Below are 15,863 nucleotides of genomic sequence, written 5' to 3' on the forward strand. Positions count from 1 at the left end.
CATAAAAAAGTTTGAGTTATAATAACAAATATTTTCCCCTTTTCACAACAAATCTTTTTGCAGTTGGGTCTTCAAATGACATGTTGTAATAAGAGAATAAGCTTGTAATTTCTTGTCTTAAATGTTAAATGAAATTGAAATTTTGAAGATGTATACAAAAATTTATTGATTCTGTAGGTGTTTTTTTTTTTTTTTTTTTTTTGAGAAAAAATGGCAAAAATAGATTGAGGATCAAAGATTACTTTATAATAGCAAAAATGAACCAAAAAATAAGAACATCTTTATCCTTTTTTTTTTTTTTTAACTAATCTCCCATGAAAAATTTACTTGCGGTGCAATAATTACTTGTCTATGTCGAGTAAATTGGATGATTTGTTACGAGTAAAATTGAAATATAGAATTATTAGTTTAATATCCCTTTTTATCCCACATAATAAATACGTCTCTCAGACTATACTAACAGTAAAAAGTAAAACTCTACTAGTAGAATGTTATTGTCATACCGTATTTGTAGAATTGAGAATTTTAAATGAAATTGAAAATTATGGCTTTATGGTCAAATTCAAATCAAAATGAAAAATGCAACTACAAATTTGAGAATTTTGTCCCGTGAAAGTCTCATGAAATGAAAATGCTAAAATTGTATAGTGAAAAAAGTGGTTAATGGTAAGGTTAAAGACATAATAGATAAAAGGAACTAACAAATGTCAACAGATTGGAAGTTTACGGACCTAGATACAATGATTTTCAAAACGGGGACCTAGGTATTATAAGTGCCACACTTTGGGGACCTGTGACGCAAATTTTCCATCTCATTTTTAGGCCCCTAGCTATAGGTCAAATATCATTTTGCTACATGACATTTAAGATGTCAAAAGAACGAGAACTTGATTTAAAAATTATTTTAGATTAGTCATTTTGTTCATCTACAAATCTCAACAAAAAAAAAAAGACTAGTGAAGATGACGTGTAGTTTGGAGGGAGTAAATTTTATAATTTTACGTGTTAGGGTAAAACTAGTAAAAAGAAAATTTTGGAGGGAGTAAATTTTATAATTTTACATGTTAGGGTAAAACTAGTAAAAAAAAATTGTTTATCTTCAAAAAGTAAGTAAATTAATTAATTAATTAATTAAATAAATTAAAAGAACGAGTCGTCCTTTTCCATCAAGATTTTGTTGGATGAATAAAAACCTAATTTAGAACAATTTTGTCTATTGGAAATTCGTGTAGAGACAATTTCATTGGTGTCCTTTTATCTAAAATTTAACAACCTAACTACATAAATAAAAACTAAATACCAAAAATATTTTAGTAATTCATGAGTTTTCATAATTCAATTGAAGTGACATCATAAGACATAAAAAAAGACAATAAATCTCAACTAGTTAAAAACACTCAGGATGTGTTTGGAAAATGATTCAAACCAGTCAGGTTTAAATTTAAACAGTATTTTTTCTCAAAAAAAATAAATTTAAAAAGTATTACTATAACGTTTTTCTCTAAAAAAAATTTAAATTTTGATTCAAACTACATGCTTTAAACCTACTTTCCCAACGGACCCTCATCTATCTATGCACACTTAATTAATAATACTATTGTTTTACCCCAAGTGAAATATTTTGGGGTTGCAAATATAATCTATTATAATTCTAAGTAAAAAAAAAAAAACGTTATTAAAAGAGGATAACAACGGAAAACACATGAGAGGATGCTCTCATAAATAAATAGAAGAGGCCAAAATTATGTCAAATAAAATAATGGATTGGATCTTATAAATAAAAACAGTATACAAATAGTGGTGTTAGATAAAGATTAGACTAATTTTTCAAATTAATTAACAATGATTTATTGATGTTAAGGAACAATAATAATGAAAGCAGAGCATTCACACGAGGAGGGAGTCCTTCCTTTTCCCCTTTTTCCTTTCCTTTTTTTTTTTTTTTCTCAGTTAGGCAAAATCGTCAAACTGGTGGGGCCCACATGCCCCCTTGCACGCGTGCTAGATCGGACGGCGAGCATTGCATCCGCAATAGACGGAGGGCATTTCCGAGGCCCCCCAATCCAACGGCTCACACTCTCCGGGTTTGACTCCCCTCTGTCTGAAAACCGGCACACCTTTCAATAAATCCCACCCAACACCTCCCAAAATTAAATACCACACCCCCTTTCCTCTCTTCCTACTTTCTCTCTCAAGGACTATCGTCGTAGATCTTGTTCAGAAACCGCAAATCTAGGGAATTCCTCTGCTAATCCACTGAATCGTTACTCTTCTACTTCGTCTTCAACCTCTGGATCTTCTCTGTACATCGTAGGTTTTCTTTTTCTCTCGTTCATTTTCGTTTGATTGGAATCAAGACTTTTTTTTTTCCTGTTTGGTTGAGGAGAAAATTTGAGGAAATCAGAGCTTGGTTTAAGAGAATTTATATTTTTTTCAGCATAATTTAACTGGTGATTAGATTAGCTCCTCGTATGCTTGTTCTAGAAATTTTGATTGATTGCTATGAGTTGATTATGATTTTTGTTTTTTTTATTTATTTATTTTGTACAGAAAAAGTTTGATCCCTTTTCCGATGATAGTGGAATTGAAGAACTGAATCAAGATGCCGTGGACGTCATCTCTTGCTAATTACAACAGTAAATGTGTTCGCTTGGTGGTGTTCTTTCGCGTTATTCTGTAATTTGATCTATTTTGGTGAGACGATTTTCTATTAGAATTGTAAAGTTTTGCACGCTTAGATTGAAATATTGTTCATGTAAAGATATTTGAAGATTTACCAGAACTATAGAGATATTGGTGACCCTATTTACTAATTTTTTTGTGTTTTTTTTATTATTTTTTATTTTTATTCTAATGGTGTTTGAGATTTCAGTTTCACTTGCCACTGCAGGTGAGCTTCCATTGGAGTTTTATTCTTTTTGAGAATTCGCTTGTTGGGTTTTCGAATTTAAAGCTGGTTGGAGGAGTGAGAATGTTCATTGCAGTAACCATCAAAAGATATCGAGCTGTTAAAGAAGTTGGAAAGATTAAAATGAGTGTTGGGATCATTGCTTACTACCAAGTGATGCAAGTTTGCCAGGTATAGATGTTATTTCTTTTTTATTACTTATTGTTTTTATTTGTAATGTCTCAGCTTTTGGTTCTATGTAATATGTTGCTAAGTTTGAAATGTGTTGTTGTGGAAATAGAATTCTTGAGCGCTTGTGATATGTTGAAACAGAGCCAATCTGTCGCTCATGCTTTTATTTGTGGTTCGTGATCTTATGTTTTACTTATTAGGAAGCTGAGAAGGGAAAAAAGAATTTTCTTAACTATTAAAATGGAGAGATCTATAAATAAAGAAATAATAGTTATTACATACTTAAAGGACTTTATTATTTAGTTCCTTACTAGTCTTTCGAAGCACTCTACTACTTTGTTTTCTGACTGAGGGCAGTTGGCCTAGCGTGTTAGATAGCCATTTATTGAGCATTTGTTAAAGTGGAAGTAAATCTGACTGCTTGCTTGTATTCTTGTCGTGTGCAAAGAGACTTATTGAGCATGCAAATAAGATGTGATTGTCGATGGTTTAAATTCCTAGCCTTCTGTGAGGGGTGAAAAAATACGTTTTGCGCTTTTGCCTGTCGTTTGATCAGTGTACTGGTATAACTTTTCACACAAAAGTATATCGCAAATCATGAGATTCTGTGCCCCCTTCATTTTCATTATGATTCCTCATAATTCAAAATAATTTGTACTTGCTGCTCTACATTACTTGAATACTCAATCTCCTCTCTCTCTCTCTCTCAATTGCGTCTAATTGTTATCCGTTTGAAGTTAGTAAATGTCTATATGATTGTTTTCTTCGCTTGCTATTACAGGCTGAATACTTTCGTCAGTTGCTCAAACCTGTCACGTAGTCTGATATTTTCCAAACCATCGGACTTTGGGATTTGGGACGGACTGCCATCTGGCTTTGTTCATACATAAAAAGGCAGTAATAGTGTTTAGCTCTTCTGACCTGAGTGGCAATACCCTCACTCACTGCATAGTCTTGTGATCACGTTAGGAACCTCAAAATCCAGTTGAAATCTAATAATTGTCCACTCACAAAGCTGAAAATCCATCTTTCCTACTTTCCTTCTTTTAATACAATCCTGATGCAGAACGACAACCAATTTTACCCTGAAATGAAGGCACCTCCCCTTGAGTATCAAATGGGTAACAATTATATGCATATCCCTGTTGCACCTGCTTTTGGTGCAGATTTACCTCCAGGTCCCATGCACATGAAACACTTTCATGGCATCGAGTTTCAACCCTCTGAAGTTTGCCCCAGGAATTTCATTATCTTCGACCAGACTGATCATCGCAGTCAGATCATGTTCCACCCTGCAATTGCACACAAATTTAGTAGTCCTGGTTTAAACATGGGTACAGCTTATGTCCCCAGCAATTTTGGAGGAAAAGAGACAAATATTGAAGCCAGAGAAATATCATCTACTCTTAGAGAGGATTCAGATGATATTGATGCATTGCTGAGCTTGGAAGAGGAAGAACAAAAATATGATGAGGAAGAGGTAAGCACAGCGCGGACTTATGGCAATTACGGAAGCTCGTCACCTGAATCTTGTTCCAATTATGGTTCAAAGACCAAGAAGAACAGATCATCTTCTTCAATTCATAGGTCTTCTGACGGTGCTAGTAGCAGCTGCAATGATGAAAGGAAACGACAGAAAATGAAGAAGATGGTGAGGGCACTGAAAGGGATTGTACCTGGTGGCAATCAAATGACTACTGTCACTGTTCTAGACGAAGCTGTTCAGTACTTGAAGTCTCTCAAGGTTGAAGTTCAGAAGCTTGGAGTTGGTAATTTAAGGGATTGAGCTTTGAAGTATGTTGTGGTGAATGGTAATTGCTATCGAACTCTCTTTGTTTCTACTATTGCAGTTATGGTGTGTTAGTTTTTTCTCTCTTCCACTATCTCCCTCTCCCCCTCTACAGGTCGGCTTGATGAAAATAAAAACAGCTGGTATTCAGCACCATGGTTCAATTCCGAAATTCCAGTCGTCAAAGGGGTATACCAATTTGAGACTGCATCCCATTGTTGGGCCTGTTGAGAAGTGTGGAGATAGTTAAGTTTGATCCAAGGAGTCTATATGTAATATTTAATCTCTTTTCTAGTTGCAAACGTAATTACGTACTGTGTGTTGCCACTACTCTCGACTACTATATACTTGTGCCCTCTTTTTTTAAGTACTTGGAATGATAAATAATTTCCTTCAATATTTGGTTACTAATGCTTATTGCTTTTGACTCCAGAATTTTCCTTTTACTGTTTTTTTCTCTTATTGCATTTCATTTTCACTCATCAGTTGGAAATCCAGTGAACATGAATGTAGTATAAAATAATAGTGGTATGCATGGGATGGTGCAAATTGCCTGCAGACCCAATACGCAGTGGGGTTTGTGGCACACACACATAATATTGTTTGTTTATTGTGTGTCTGGTGCTGAATCCAGTTTCCTCTCTCTCTCTCTCTCTCTCTCTCTCTCTCTCTCTCTTTTCTATAAAGACCTCAAGATGGGAACTGATGCTTTATGTGAGCATGACTTGGCACAAATCTCTGTCACTGTCTTTGGTCTGGCTTATGTGCTCGTATATGCGCTTGTTTTTGTTTCTTTTTTCAATCTTTTTGAGTGCTGGAATCGTAGGGACGTGGAGATCATTGACATGCATGGATGGTGCTTTTCCGTCCCCTCCCCTCCATTCCATTTGAAGCCTCCAATACGTAGTGGTGATAGTGGCGCACCATTGAAGACCTCTCTCTCTCTCTCTCTCTCTCTCTCTCTCTCATTGCCCATTTTCTTGCTATTGTTTTGTCATTTCTGTGCCTTCCTTAGGTCCCACTTGGTTCAATTTGGTTTGGTCTCACTACGTTTTTTCCCGACAGTTTTCGTGTTTTCTGGTCATTTTCTTGTGACTTTGCATCTTTTCTTCGTCTCTTAATTCAAAGTGATTTTTAAGCAAGCACCAGTTACTTAAAGCTCTACGTTTTAGATTTTATCTTGTGTTTTCATTAATTTTACGTTGAAAACTTCCTCTCATAAAATTTAGTTTTAGTTAAAAAGTGCAAAAAGAATTAACCATGAAGTTGATCGAATTGGTCAAGTTTAAGATGTAAATGGTCTTTTTTCGCACCTAAGTTTGATTTAATTTGGTCGAAATAGTTTGCAATATGAAATTAAAACATGGAAAATATTCATGACATTCTTGAAAATACAAGATAAAACAAGACATTTCAATAAAACACGAGGAGGTTAGCTACTCATCCATTCTTTTCATCCGTGTCTCCTTGTGATTGTTTTGTTTGTTAGTATGGTTCTGAGGCCCTTAGTAAACTTTATTGGAGGTTAGCCGTTGGACATGAAATCCTTCCTTTGAGATGCCACTTCGGCGATTCCGTTTCCAAATTCCTCGTTCCCCGCTCGAATAAGTTTCTTTCTTCCTTTTTTTTTTTTTTTTCTTTTTTTTAAGCCCCAACTATTGTCAATAAAAGGCCAATTTAGTCACTTCCGTCCATCTAAATTCTTGGCTTAGGTATACTCAGAAATGGGATTCTTATTAATTTTAATTATCACTATCGGGTCAATGAGAAAATTGGTGTACTAACTCATCATGCATTGTTATTAGATTTTTTTTTCTCTTTATTTTTTATCAATACACTTTTGATTAATATAATTTTTTGACTAAAAGATATCAATAAAAAATAAAAAGAGAAAATTTAAGACCTGTGTATTTTAAGGAGTATTGGTCTCTTTTTCCCATTGTCAATTAGTCTAAACCCATCTGAATTGTCTTAAAATGAGAAAAAATGAGTTCCATGAGGTTTATATTTCAGGGAATAAAAATCTTAAAACCTTATATCAAATATAGAATTACGATGAGAGATAAAGAGGGAAATAACATAATTGGTAAAGTGATTAGTAAATTATAGCATATTTTTTAAAAATAGTAAATTATAACATATTTTTTTTAAATAGTAAATTATAGCATAATTTGATATTTTAAGCTTTAGACATTATTAAAAATCCAAAAATATCCCTAAACCTCCTTTTCCACCTCACTCATCCCCCCTAAACATCTATTTTTTTTACAAAAATAGTAAATCATAGTATATTTTTTAAAATAGGTAGATTATAGTCAAGTCCACCATGGCCAGCTCTAGTGACTGGAGACCATTTTTCAGCAACCTATGACCGTTTTCCAGCGACCAATGACTGTTTTTCAGTGACCATGTAACACTGTATTTACTGATAAATACCGTATTTACTAGTAAATATCATATTTACCTGAAAATTCAGCCACCGACTTCGGTGACCGTTTAACACTGTATTTACTACTGGTAAATATCATATTTATCTGAAAATTCAAGCACTGATTCCGGCGACCGTTTAATACTATATTTACTAGTAAATACTGTATTTACGAGTAAATATCATATTTATCTAAAAATTTGACAACCGACTCCGGCGACTATTTAACAATGTATTTACCGGTAAATATTGTATTTACTAGTAAATATCATATTTATCTGAAAATTCCGCTACTGACTCCGGCAACCACTAAACACTATATTTACTGATAAATACCATACTTACTAGTGAAGATAGCAGATTTCAACTTATAACTGCTAAAGTATTTACTGGTAAATATAATATTTACCGATATTCAAAATTGTAATTAGTAAAGTATTTACAAGTAAATACAATATTTTCTAGTTTCAAATCGGTAACTATTATAGTATTTTTAGATATATACAATATTTTTCAGTTATATACAGTATTTATCATATTCAATATTTTAGCTACTAAAATATTTAATGGTAAATACAATATTTACAGATTCTAAATTGTAACTACTAAAGTATTTATCGATAAATATAATATTTATCATATTTAAAAATGTAATTAATCACTATTTACTTCTTGTAACTACTATAGTATTACTACTATATTGTTGGAAATATGGTATCCACTCAAAAATCCGGTCGTGGACAATCGGTACACTGAACACCATTTCATAAAAAAAAAAAAAAGACACAAACTATCAAAGTGACATTTAGTTCATGAGTTTAAAATTATGATTAATGATTCTAATTTTTAAAATTTAAATTTTTTATAAAAAAAAACATTATAATAGAATAAAAATCATGATTTTAAACTAACAAACTCTCAAAACAAACTGTCACCTAAATAAAAAACTGAACAACATCGTACAGAACAGTGATAAAAAGAAGTGGAGAACAAATCCTTGCCTCTTCACACTTCGAAAATATTGTTCATTGAGTTCTTTCTCATGAAAAAATATGGCAAGTGCCAAAGATCTATGAACTCATTCTCTAATAGCATAATAAAGTATATTTCCACAGTTCGAAAGTACGAAATCAACATCAGTTTTTGAATAAGTGGGCAATGTCAGGATCATCAAGTCCACACCCAACCAACCATTCAAGCACATGTACTCTATGTAATGATCAGGTGGCCATCACGGCTTAAAACAGAAAAATGCAGAAATCATAAAAGGAAAAATGGTGGCAAACGGCCGTCAATCTCTCGGATCTCCAGCGACAACCAATTGGCGAATCGGGAGACGCGACATCTTCCGCAGATTGACGATCTGCAGAACTCGTTCGCCAAGACGATCTCCGGAGCTCGACCAGAAAACAATGGCGACGAGAAGACGAAAAGACGATCTACTAATATCTTCGCAATGCCGGAATCGCGAAAGGGAGGTCGTCACAACATTGTCAGCAATTGGGAGCTCCAACTGGAAGAGGAAGAAAGGCGGGGAGAGAGGACAATCAGGAGAGATAAATCCGGTTGGGAGAGTGAAGGAATCAAGAGAAGGAATCTACTAGAGAAATCGGGAGGAAGACGAAAGGAATCAGGAGGAGAGAGAGAGAACGGAAGAGAGAGGCGCAGATGAAATGTGACGGAGAAAAGTAAGGGTAAATTTGGAAAAGAGCATTCTTTTAAAAATTAAAATTTGAAAACGTTTAGTTCATGTATTAAAATTATGAGATTATAATTATTTTTGATTTACGTATATTTTTTATGAGAGAAAATATTGTAGAGAATCATGAACCATGCTAAAATTTACTTACACTTAAAAATTATGCTATAAACTTCCATAGCAAGTTTAAAATAGGGAGAAAGAGAGAGTATGTCAAGATTTCAGATGAATTAAAATTAATAGGCTAATAGTTTACATAAGTTAATAAATATGCCAAATTATTGTTTTTGTCCATAACTTGTCTGGTTATGAACCATAACTTGACAAGTTATTGATGGTTTTTGTCCATAACTTGTCTAGCTATGAATCATAACTTGACAAGTTTGTCCATAACTTATCTGTTTATGAATCATAACTTGACAAGTTATGACCTATTAATTTCTATAACTAAAAATTAGCCTATATACTATCTTAAACTTTTTATATTGGCCTATTTTCTACTATTTCCGTTTAAAATATGCTATTTAGTATTGGCCCCGTTCATTTTATTAATTTGAGTTTTATTACAGTAAAAAGTTCTTAAAAATAGTCACATTTAATTTTTTTATTACAGTAAAAAATTCTCATATAAAATCACATCTCAACTTAAATTAAAAATTCAAATCAACAAACTAAACGGGTCAAAATTATCTTGCGATTAGCCATATTCTTATTCTACAATTATCCCATACGAGACATCGTCTAAAAAAAATAATGCAATAGAAACAATGACTCAAATACTCTCCTCTTTCCATTTTGAGGCACCGTTCAATTACAATTTAGTAAACACATCTTTATGTTTTTATTGCTAGAAAAAGTTTTTTATAGAATATATATATATATATATAATGCCAGAAAAAGTTTGACCCCAACTAAAATCTGACCATGCCTAATGCCTAATGTAACATAAATCTAACTATTTCATCTCTCGACGTACACTGTTTTTAACTATTACATGTACAATGGGAATTCCTAAAAAAACAAAAAGAAAAAGAAAAAGTACAACAGGAAAAGATACGGATTCAGTTGTCATTATTGGCGTATTCACTATATTTATTACTTCAAAGTTGCATGTCATCAGTTCTAAATTTAAAAACCCGCTTAACTGGAAATATTAAAATGTTTTTATGCACTTTTCTGGGGAAAAAACTTTCTTTGACCCTAGTATGTCCTCAAAATATGAAAATGAGAAGAAGTTTTTGTCTCCTTTTGAATGTGAGAGGGTCACTATTACTCTCCCACAAGTTGACTTTTGGGAAGCAAAACCTAAATCCACTCAACAATAATTATGTTAGGCCTTGTCAAGCAGCATCAATGTTTCTGGTTGATAAATGTTTAATCAAATAGAATAACTTGATAATTAGACAAAAGAATAGAGTTCCATTTTATGTTCTTTCACTACACTTTTTCAAGATGTTGGTGGGTCCCTCCTGCACAATATCAACCATCTTTTGAACTGATTGCTTTGATTAAGGAGGCATTTATCAACCTTAAGAACAGGTTGGGACAAACTCTTGTGAGGCTAAGTTAGAGATAATAGATTCAAAGCCAGAGAGTATTTAGAATTCTAACGTTAATGTTAGAATTATTAACGTTCATTTTATGCTCCATATTGAAGGAGATTTATTTTGGGTATATGAATAGGTAATTGAAAATAGTAACTTTTCATAACACGCATAGGAATTGATGGTGGCTTTTATTCCTTTCAATATGGTAATTAATATGAAAGAATTAGGGTTCGTTTGGTTGGATGATTCAAACCATGTGATTCGAACTATTTTCGATTTACGTGTATTTTTTGTGAGAGAAAATACTGTAACGAACTACGAATCATGATTCGAATCAGGGAACGAATCTCTCTACCAAACGCCCCCAGCCTTTTTGTATCCACCCTACCCTCTTAATGGAAGGAGGTGAATCTATTCTATAAATAGTCTCTAGCCTAATCATATCTGATAACTTATTACCTGTGCATTTCTATCTGTAAGGCACTCTAGAAGTGGAATAGACTAGAAGATATGAGGTGTTGAGTTTTCTTTTCTTCTTGATCAACTATGGCTGGAGGTTACATCTTTGTCTTTCCTATTTTATTTTATAACAAAGAGTTCTTAGGAAAAGGGATACCTATGACTTATTGTAAGGGAAAAAAAAAATCACGAGAGTGTACAAAATGTTAAGTGTAGAGAAATCGGCTTTAAGGTTAGTTTGGAGATTTTATATTTATAAATTCGTTGTCCTAGTTTTTTTATAATAAAAGAGACGTCAATCTTAAATTAATTAGATAGGTTAGAGAAAATAAAGAGAGTTATGAGGCGTGTGATTTTCAACTTCTTTTTATCATAACAAATTATTATAATTTATAAAAAAAAAAAAATGTAATTATATATTGAAGCGAACCTTTATAAATTTTACATGTTTATTTTTTGTTAGATTTCTTTTTTGCAATTTTTCTTGCTTTTGATAATATAAAATTAGCGCATCTAATTCTTAATAGAAAATTATATATTCTGCATTTGACAAATAATAAATTGGACGGCTTCACTGCATTATTCACATTCCTCACAAGTTTCATTTCTATCATACGAAAGGTTTTTACTATATACCTTATTGTTCAAGACAAGTCCATATAGAAAAAAAATCGTGGACCACAAATTTGTGGTCAACAATATTTCTGGATTTTCCTCTGTGTATGTGTGAAGTGATGAAATTCATTGAAGCATATTTACTCTAGTTGAACATATTCAGTATAAAACAACAGATTATTATTGTTGATCAGAAATAATAATAATAATAATAATAATAATAATAATAATAAAATAAATAACTAAATAAAAGAAAAGTAAAAATAAAAAAAGGAGAATAGAAAGAGAGAGAGCACTCCAAGTCTCCAACTTTGAAAGTAACATAGAGGCCATCAATGGAACTTTGAAAAATCACGGGTATAAATCCCAACTTTGAACTTTGAAAGCAACACACCAACAAAACAAAGTAGGCTTGTTTGAGGATTGAGATTTCCAATGTCAAATTAACAATCATAAGTTATCCAACAAAATCATATTCATATAAACTTGCTTAAGAGAACAATGCTAAGAATTTGATATATTTAACACTCAGTTTAATGTCAAAAAACAAAAGTATAAATAGCTGTACAAAAAAAAATCATCTATAATAACATGATAACTTTTACCGTTTCAATGCTTCCTAACAGGGAAAAAAAAAAAAAAAAAAAAGAGCAAACGAGCAAAAGAGCAAATTTCTGCTCGGTCGAGTACTTCCAGTTGCTGAGCTTAGCAACGTAAGAAATTTAAGTGCTTTGAAAGCTTCCCAACAAAATAAAAGAGCTTTTTACGGTACGATTACTCTGAATACAATGTTTGTTCCAAAAATCAAATCTAAACAAGTTATCTTTTTTTTTTTTAGAAAAAAAAAAGTATATAAAGTCGAATTAAAACGCATAGAAAATTGAATTTGTATTTAGATAATATTTTAATAAAAACTCAATAGTGATGGAAAATTTTAATAGGGCATATGGATGGGATTTTATTCGTCTCTTCGTTGTGAACGCATAGAAAAAAATCATTTCAATCGGAATTAAAACGAAAAAGTTATGGTGTTTTTAAGAATAGAAAAAATATTGTTCATTAACTTGAGTCTGAGTTTAAGAACTTGAGTTGAAGGGAGAACTTGAACTTAAATTTTAGCCACAAATTCAAATTCAAACTCAAATTTTACAAAAGAATATGAATTTAAATAAAATTGTAACTTGAGTTCAAACTTTTTTTAAATTTTGATCCAAAAGAACAAACCCTCATATATTTGGCCATCTTTTTCGAGAAAAAAAATAGTACGTACTCCATAAGGTAACTTTAATATCTTAGATATTTTCTTGTGAATTGAGTAGTATAAGTGTGAAGTTTACACCATTGATGGCATAAATGTGAAGTGTTGAGTTTTATTTGTGTACGAGAAAACTGGTGAATTCATTTTTGAATGCATTGTTCTAAAATTTTTATCATTTATTTTTTATTAATATTTTTTTACTAATATAATTCTTTAATTAAAAAATATTAATCAAGTGTAAAAAGACCCGTGCATTCTCTCTTTTTCCATTCGTGTATTTCTCTCTTTTATCTCATCTAAATTTTTAAACAGTTGGGCTCCCCTGTTCACCCTATTGAGGCCCACGCTCATCAGAAAGGCCCATAAACAACTTTTCATAACCACATTGGTATATCAAACATCTGTTTTTGCTTAGCAAAACACAAGAGAAATTATGGCGCTGAGAAACCCGGGCGGTGTAAAGGCCGCAATCAGAGAAATCCTCTCTCTCTTTAAAGAGGGAAGCGTATTCCGCGATGCAACTTTCTTAGCCACTAACTGCTTCTGCGGCTTCCACGTCATCAACACCCACCTCTGCACTGTAGCTCTGGTAAGTCCTCCCTCATACAATCCCCGCCCCTTCTAAACACCCGGCATGCGAAATGACCAAAAAGGACAAACTCTAATAATCCTGTGTGTGCAGACCCACGGTCCCAGCATGCTCCCGACTCTTGATCTCGCAGGCAATCTGGTCCTGGCCGAGCGCATCTCGACCCGGTTCGGGCTGGTGGGCCCGGGCGATATCGTCCTCTTACGGTCGCCTGAGAATCCGAGGAGCGTCGTAAGCGTCGTGACCAAGCGCTTGATTGGCTTGGAAGGTGACTCTGTTACCTACTTTGTGGAGCCTGGGAAGAGTGATAGGCGTGAGACCCTTGTGGTATGAAAACAAAATATTTTGAGCTTTTTGGTTGATGGGTTTTATCCAATTTTCGGTTTTGATTTGGAAAAGTTTTAACCGTTTGCGTTGTATATAGGTTCCTGAATTTCTCTTTTTTGGTCCACCAAGTGTTTGATCTTTTGTCAAGTTTATTTGTACAATTTATTTTGGTTTTGATAATTGTTTTTGGTTTATGCATTACGGGTTTTAGGTGGCTTTTCATTAGTTATGTTTGGTTTTTGAGTTTAATGACTTTGTAATTCGTTTAAATATATATATATATATATTAAAGGTTCCAAAGGGACATGTTTGGATAGAGGGAGACAATATGTATGTTTCAAAGGATTCAAGGAAATACGGGGCGGTTCCTTATGGTCTTCTTGAAGGAAAAATCTTCTGGAGGGTATGTGCTCTTTCCTTTGTGTCATTCTCTTTTTTCAAACATTTTACTATTTACCATGCATTGACTAGGTAACCAATTCTTATGGTATAACATAAATTAGTTTTCATATTCTTAGATTGTAGATATCAGATATTGTCTCTTTTTTAGATTGCCTTGAAGTTTTGTTTGGACTCTAATCATCTTACAAGAAGAGAAATCTCATTTCTTTTACCTTTTGGGTTTAATAGATATGGCCTCCTAAAGATTTTGGTTCATTGAGGAATAGAAGCGTGAAGGATTCAGCCTCGGATAAGGTACAATCACTAAGCACGCTTTATATAATGGCCTTTTTTTTTTTTTGGCTGGTTGAAGAGAGAAAAGTTATAGTAGAAGAATGTTTGTTGTTCTGATGTTTCATGTTCTGCTATAATCCGAACATTATGTGAGCATTTTCTTGTAACCCGAACGACGAACCACCCCGTTGGGATGTCTTGAATCGGAGACATTTTGGCAAAGAATTCAAGCATCGTGCCACCCATTTTGGCAGGTTTCCTGGTGGTTGTTGTTAAGTTTTTCTCATCTTGGAGTTCATTTTCTAATCATGACATATTATGCTTTGGTGCGTAATCCGGAGACTGTATCCTGAAGCTGCTTTTAGTATCCTAGTATAGAAATTTTATTAAGTTCGTGTTTTCTGAAGCAAAAGGAGTTAGAATTTGATGATAATTTGATTTGTGTGCAGGGTTTGTCTTCAGCTGAAGGAATCTCAAAAGTCTAGAAAAGACATTTGAAGCTCAAAACAAAAATTTTAGGAAATATCAGGGTTGTTGCGCCTGACTAATCCTGGTGTGAGTACAAATCATAAATTGAAGCATATTCCGCGGCTAAAATTTTGCAAAGATTGGATGAAGGCGCCTCCAATAGAGTTGTTTTACATCAATGCATTTTCGGTTTTTTCGTTAACATTTCCGTTACGAGCTTAACTCAGGATTTTTAGGAGCACATGCTTAATTCTGATATCCGGTTTCAAGGTGAAACGGGAAACTTTCACCCTTTACATGGTTAGTAATTGCTAGTGATTAGATTAAATCATTTCATGTTCTACAGGAGTGATTTTCACTATGCCTAGATGGGCAATTTGATTGGACCAAACGTATTTGTATTGCGCGTTATTTATTCATTTTATCCTCTCTTTCTAAATGAGTACTAAGTACATGATTCTATTTCTGTCTTACCAAACGATTTGTAGCTATGAGTTGGGATCAATTGGCCCTTCTGCACTTCACTTTTCAGGTTCAATGGTGATAAATCGCTGCAGCGCAATATCTCAATTTCAAATGTGCTTCAAGGAAACGACTATCTCAGACAACTGAGAATCGTCTTAAACAAAATGTGGATGCATATTTGGTAATCCAGGATAATTGATTGGAACATGTTGGGTTCTTATGAAATATGATGCATAGCAAAGTCCTGCACATGGATAAGTAAAATTGTAGTGGATTCCATGTTGTGTTTTCTCTAGTCCATGTTAGAGAATTCACATGTCATGTTTAACCAAGTCAAAGCATTTTCTTTTTTTTTTTTTTTTTGATAAAATCGTTGAACTTATCTTTAAAGTATATAAGTTTGAATTTTTACTCTTTTACTCTTGATTAGTACCATTTTGTTCATATAGTTATTTGATTAAAAAA

At 33.0% G+C, this 15,863-nt stretch overlaps 2 protein-coding genes across 5 annotated transcripts; both read left to right on the plus strand.

Annotated features, from left to right (window-relative positions):
- The first annotated feature begins 2,169 nt into the window (after nucleotides 1–2,169).
- Nucleotides 2,170–5,300, plus strand: LOC21386417 (transcription factor bHLH144). Of its 3 annotated transcripts, XM_024166406.1 has the most exons (5): nucleotides 2,170–2,310; nucleotides 2,551–2,694; nucleotides 2,891–3,079; nucleotides 3,861–4,890; nucleotides 4,984–5,300. In XM_024166406.1, exon 4 carries the CDS (start codon nucleotides 4,140–4,142, stop codon nucleotides 4,863–4,865), a length of 726 nt encoding a protein of 241 aa, XP_024022174.1. In that variant the 5' UTR covers nucleotides 2,170–2,310; nucleotides 2,551–2,694; nucleotides 2,891–3,079; nucleotides 3,861–4,139; the 3' UTR covers nucleotides 4,866–4,890; nucleotides 4,984–5,300. The 3 variants fall into 3 exon arrangements, with proteins under 3 accessions (XP_024022174.1, XP_024022173.1, XP_024022172.1); XM_024166405.1 differs by having other exon boundaries at nucleotides 2,873–3,079; nucleotides 3,861–5,300; XM_024166404.1 differs by having other exon boundaries at nucleotides 3,861–5,300.
- Nucleotides 5,301–13,296: 7,996 nt separating this feature from the next.
- LOC112091832 (mitochondrial inner membrane protease subunit 1-like) lies at nucleotides 13,297–15,819 on the plus strand. Of its 2 annotated transcripts, XR_002902318.1 has the most exons (6): nucleotides 13,297–13,463; nucleotides 13,557–13,790; nucleotides 14,083–14,193; nucleotides 14,421–14,486; nucleotides 14,915–15,233; nucleotides 15,466–15,819. XR_002902318.1 is itself a non-coding variant. In XM_024166409.1 (5 exons), exons 1-5 carry the CDS (start codon nucleotides 13,308–13,310, stop codon nucleotides 14,948–14,950), a joined length of 603 nt encoding a protein of 200 aa, XP_024022177.1. In that variant the 5' UTR covers nucleotides 13,297–13,307; the 3' UTR covers nucleotides 14,951–15,364. The 2 variants fall into 2 exon arrangements, 1 of the variants encoding a protein (XP_024022177.1); XM_024166409.1 differs by lacking the exon at nucleotides 15,466–15,819 and having other exon boundaries at nucleotides 14,915–15,364.
- Nucleotides 15,820–15,863: the final 44 nt, after the last annotated feature.

The sequence above is a fragment of the Morus notabilis genome, unplaced genomic scaffold, assembly GCF_000414095.1.
Source record: "Morus notabilis unplaced genomic scaffold, ASM41409v2 Scaffold916, whole genome shotgun sequence".
NCBI lineage: Eukaryota > Viridiplantae > Streptophyta > Magnoliopsida > Rosales > Moraceae > Morus > Morus notabilis.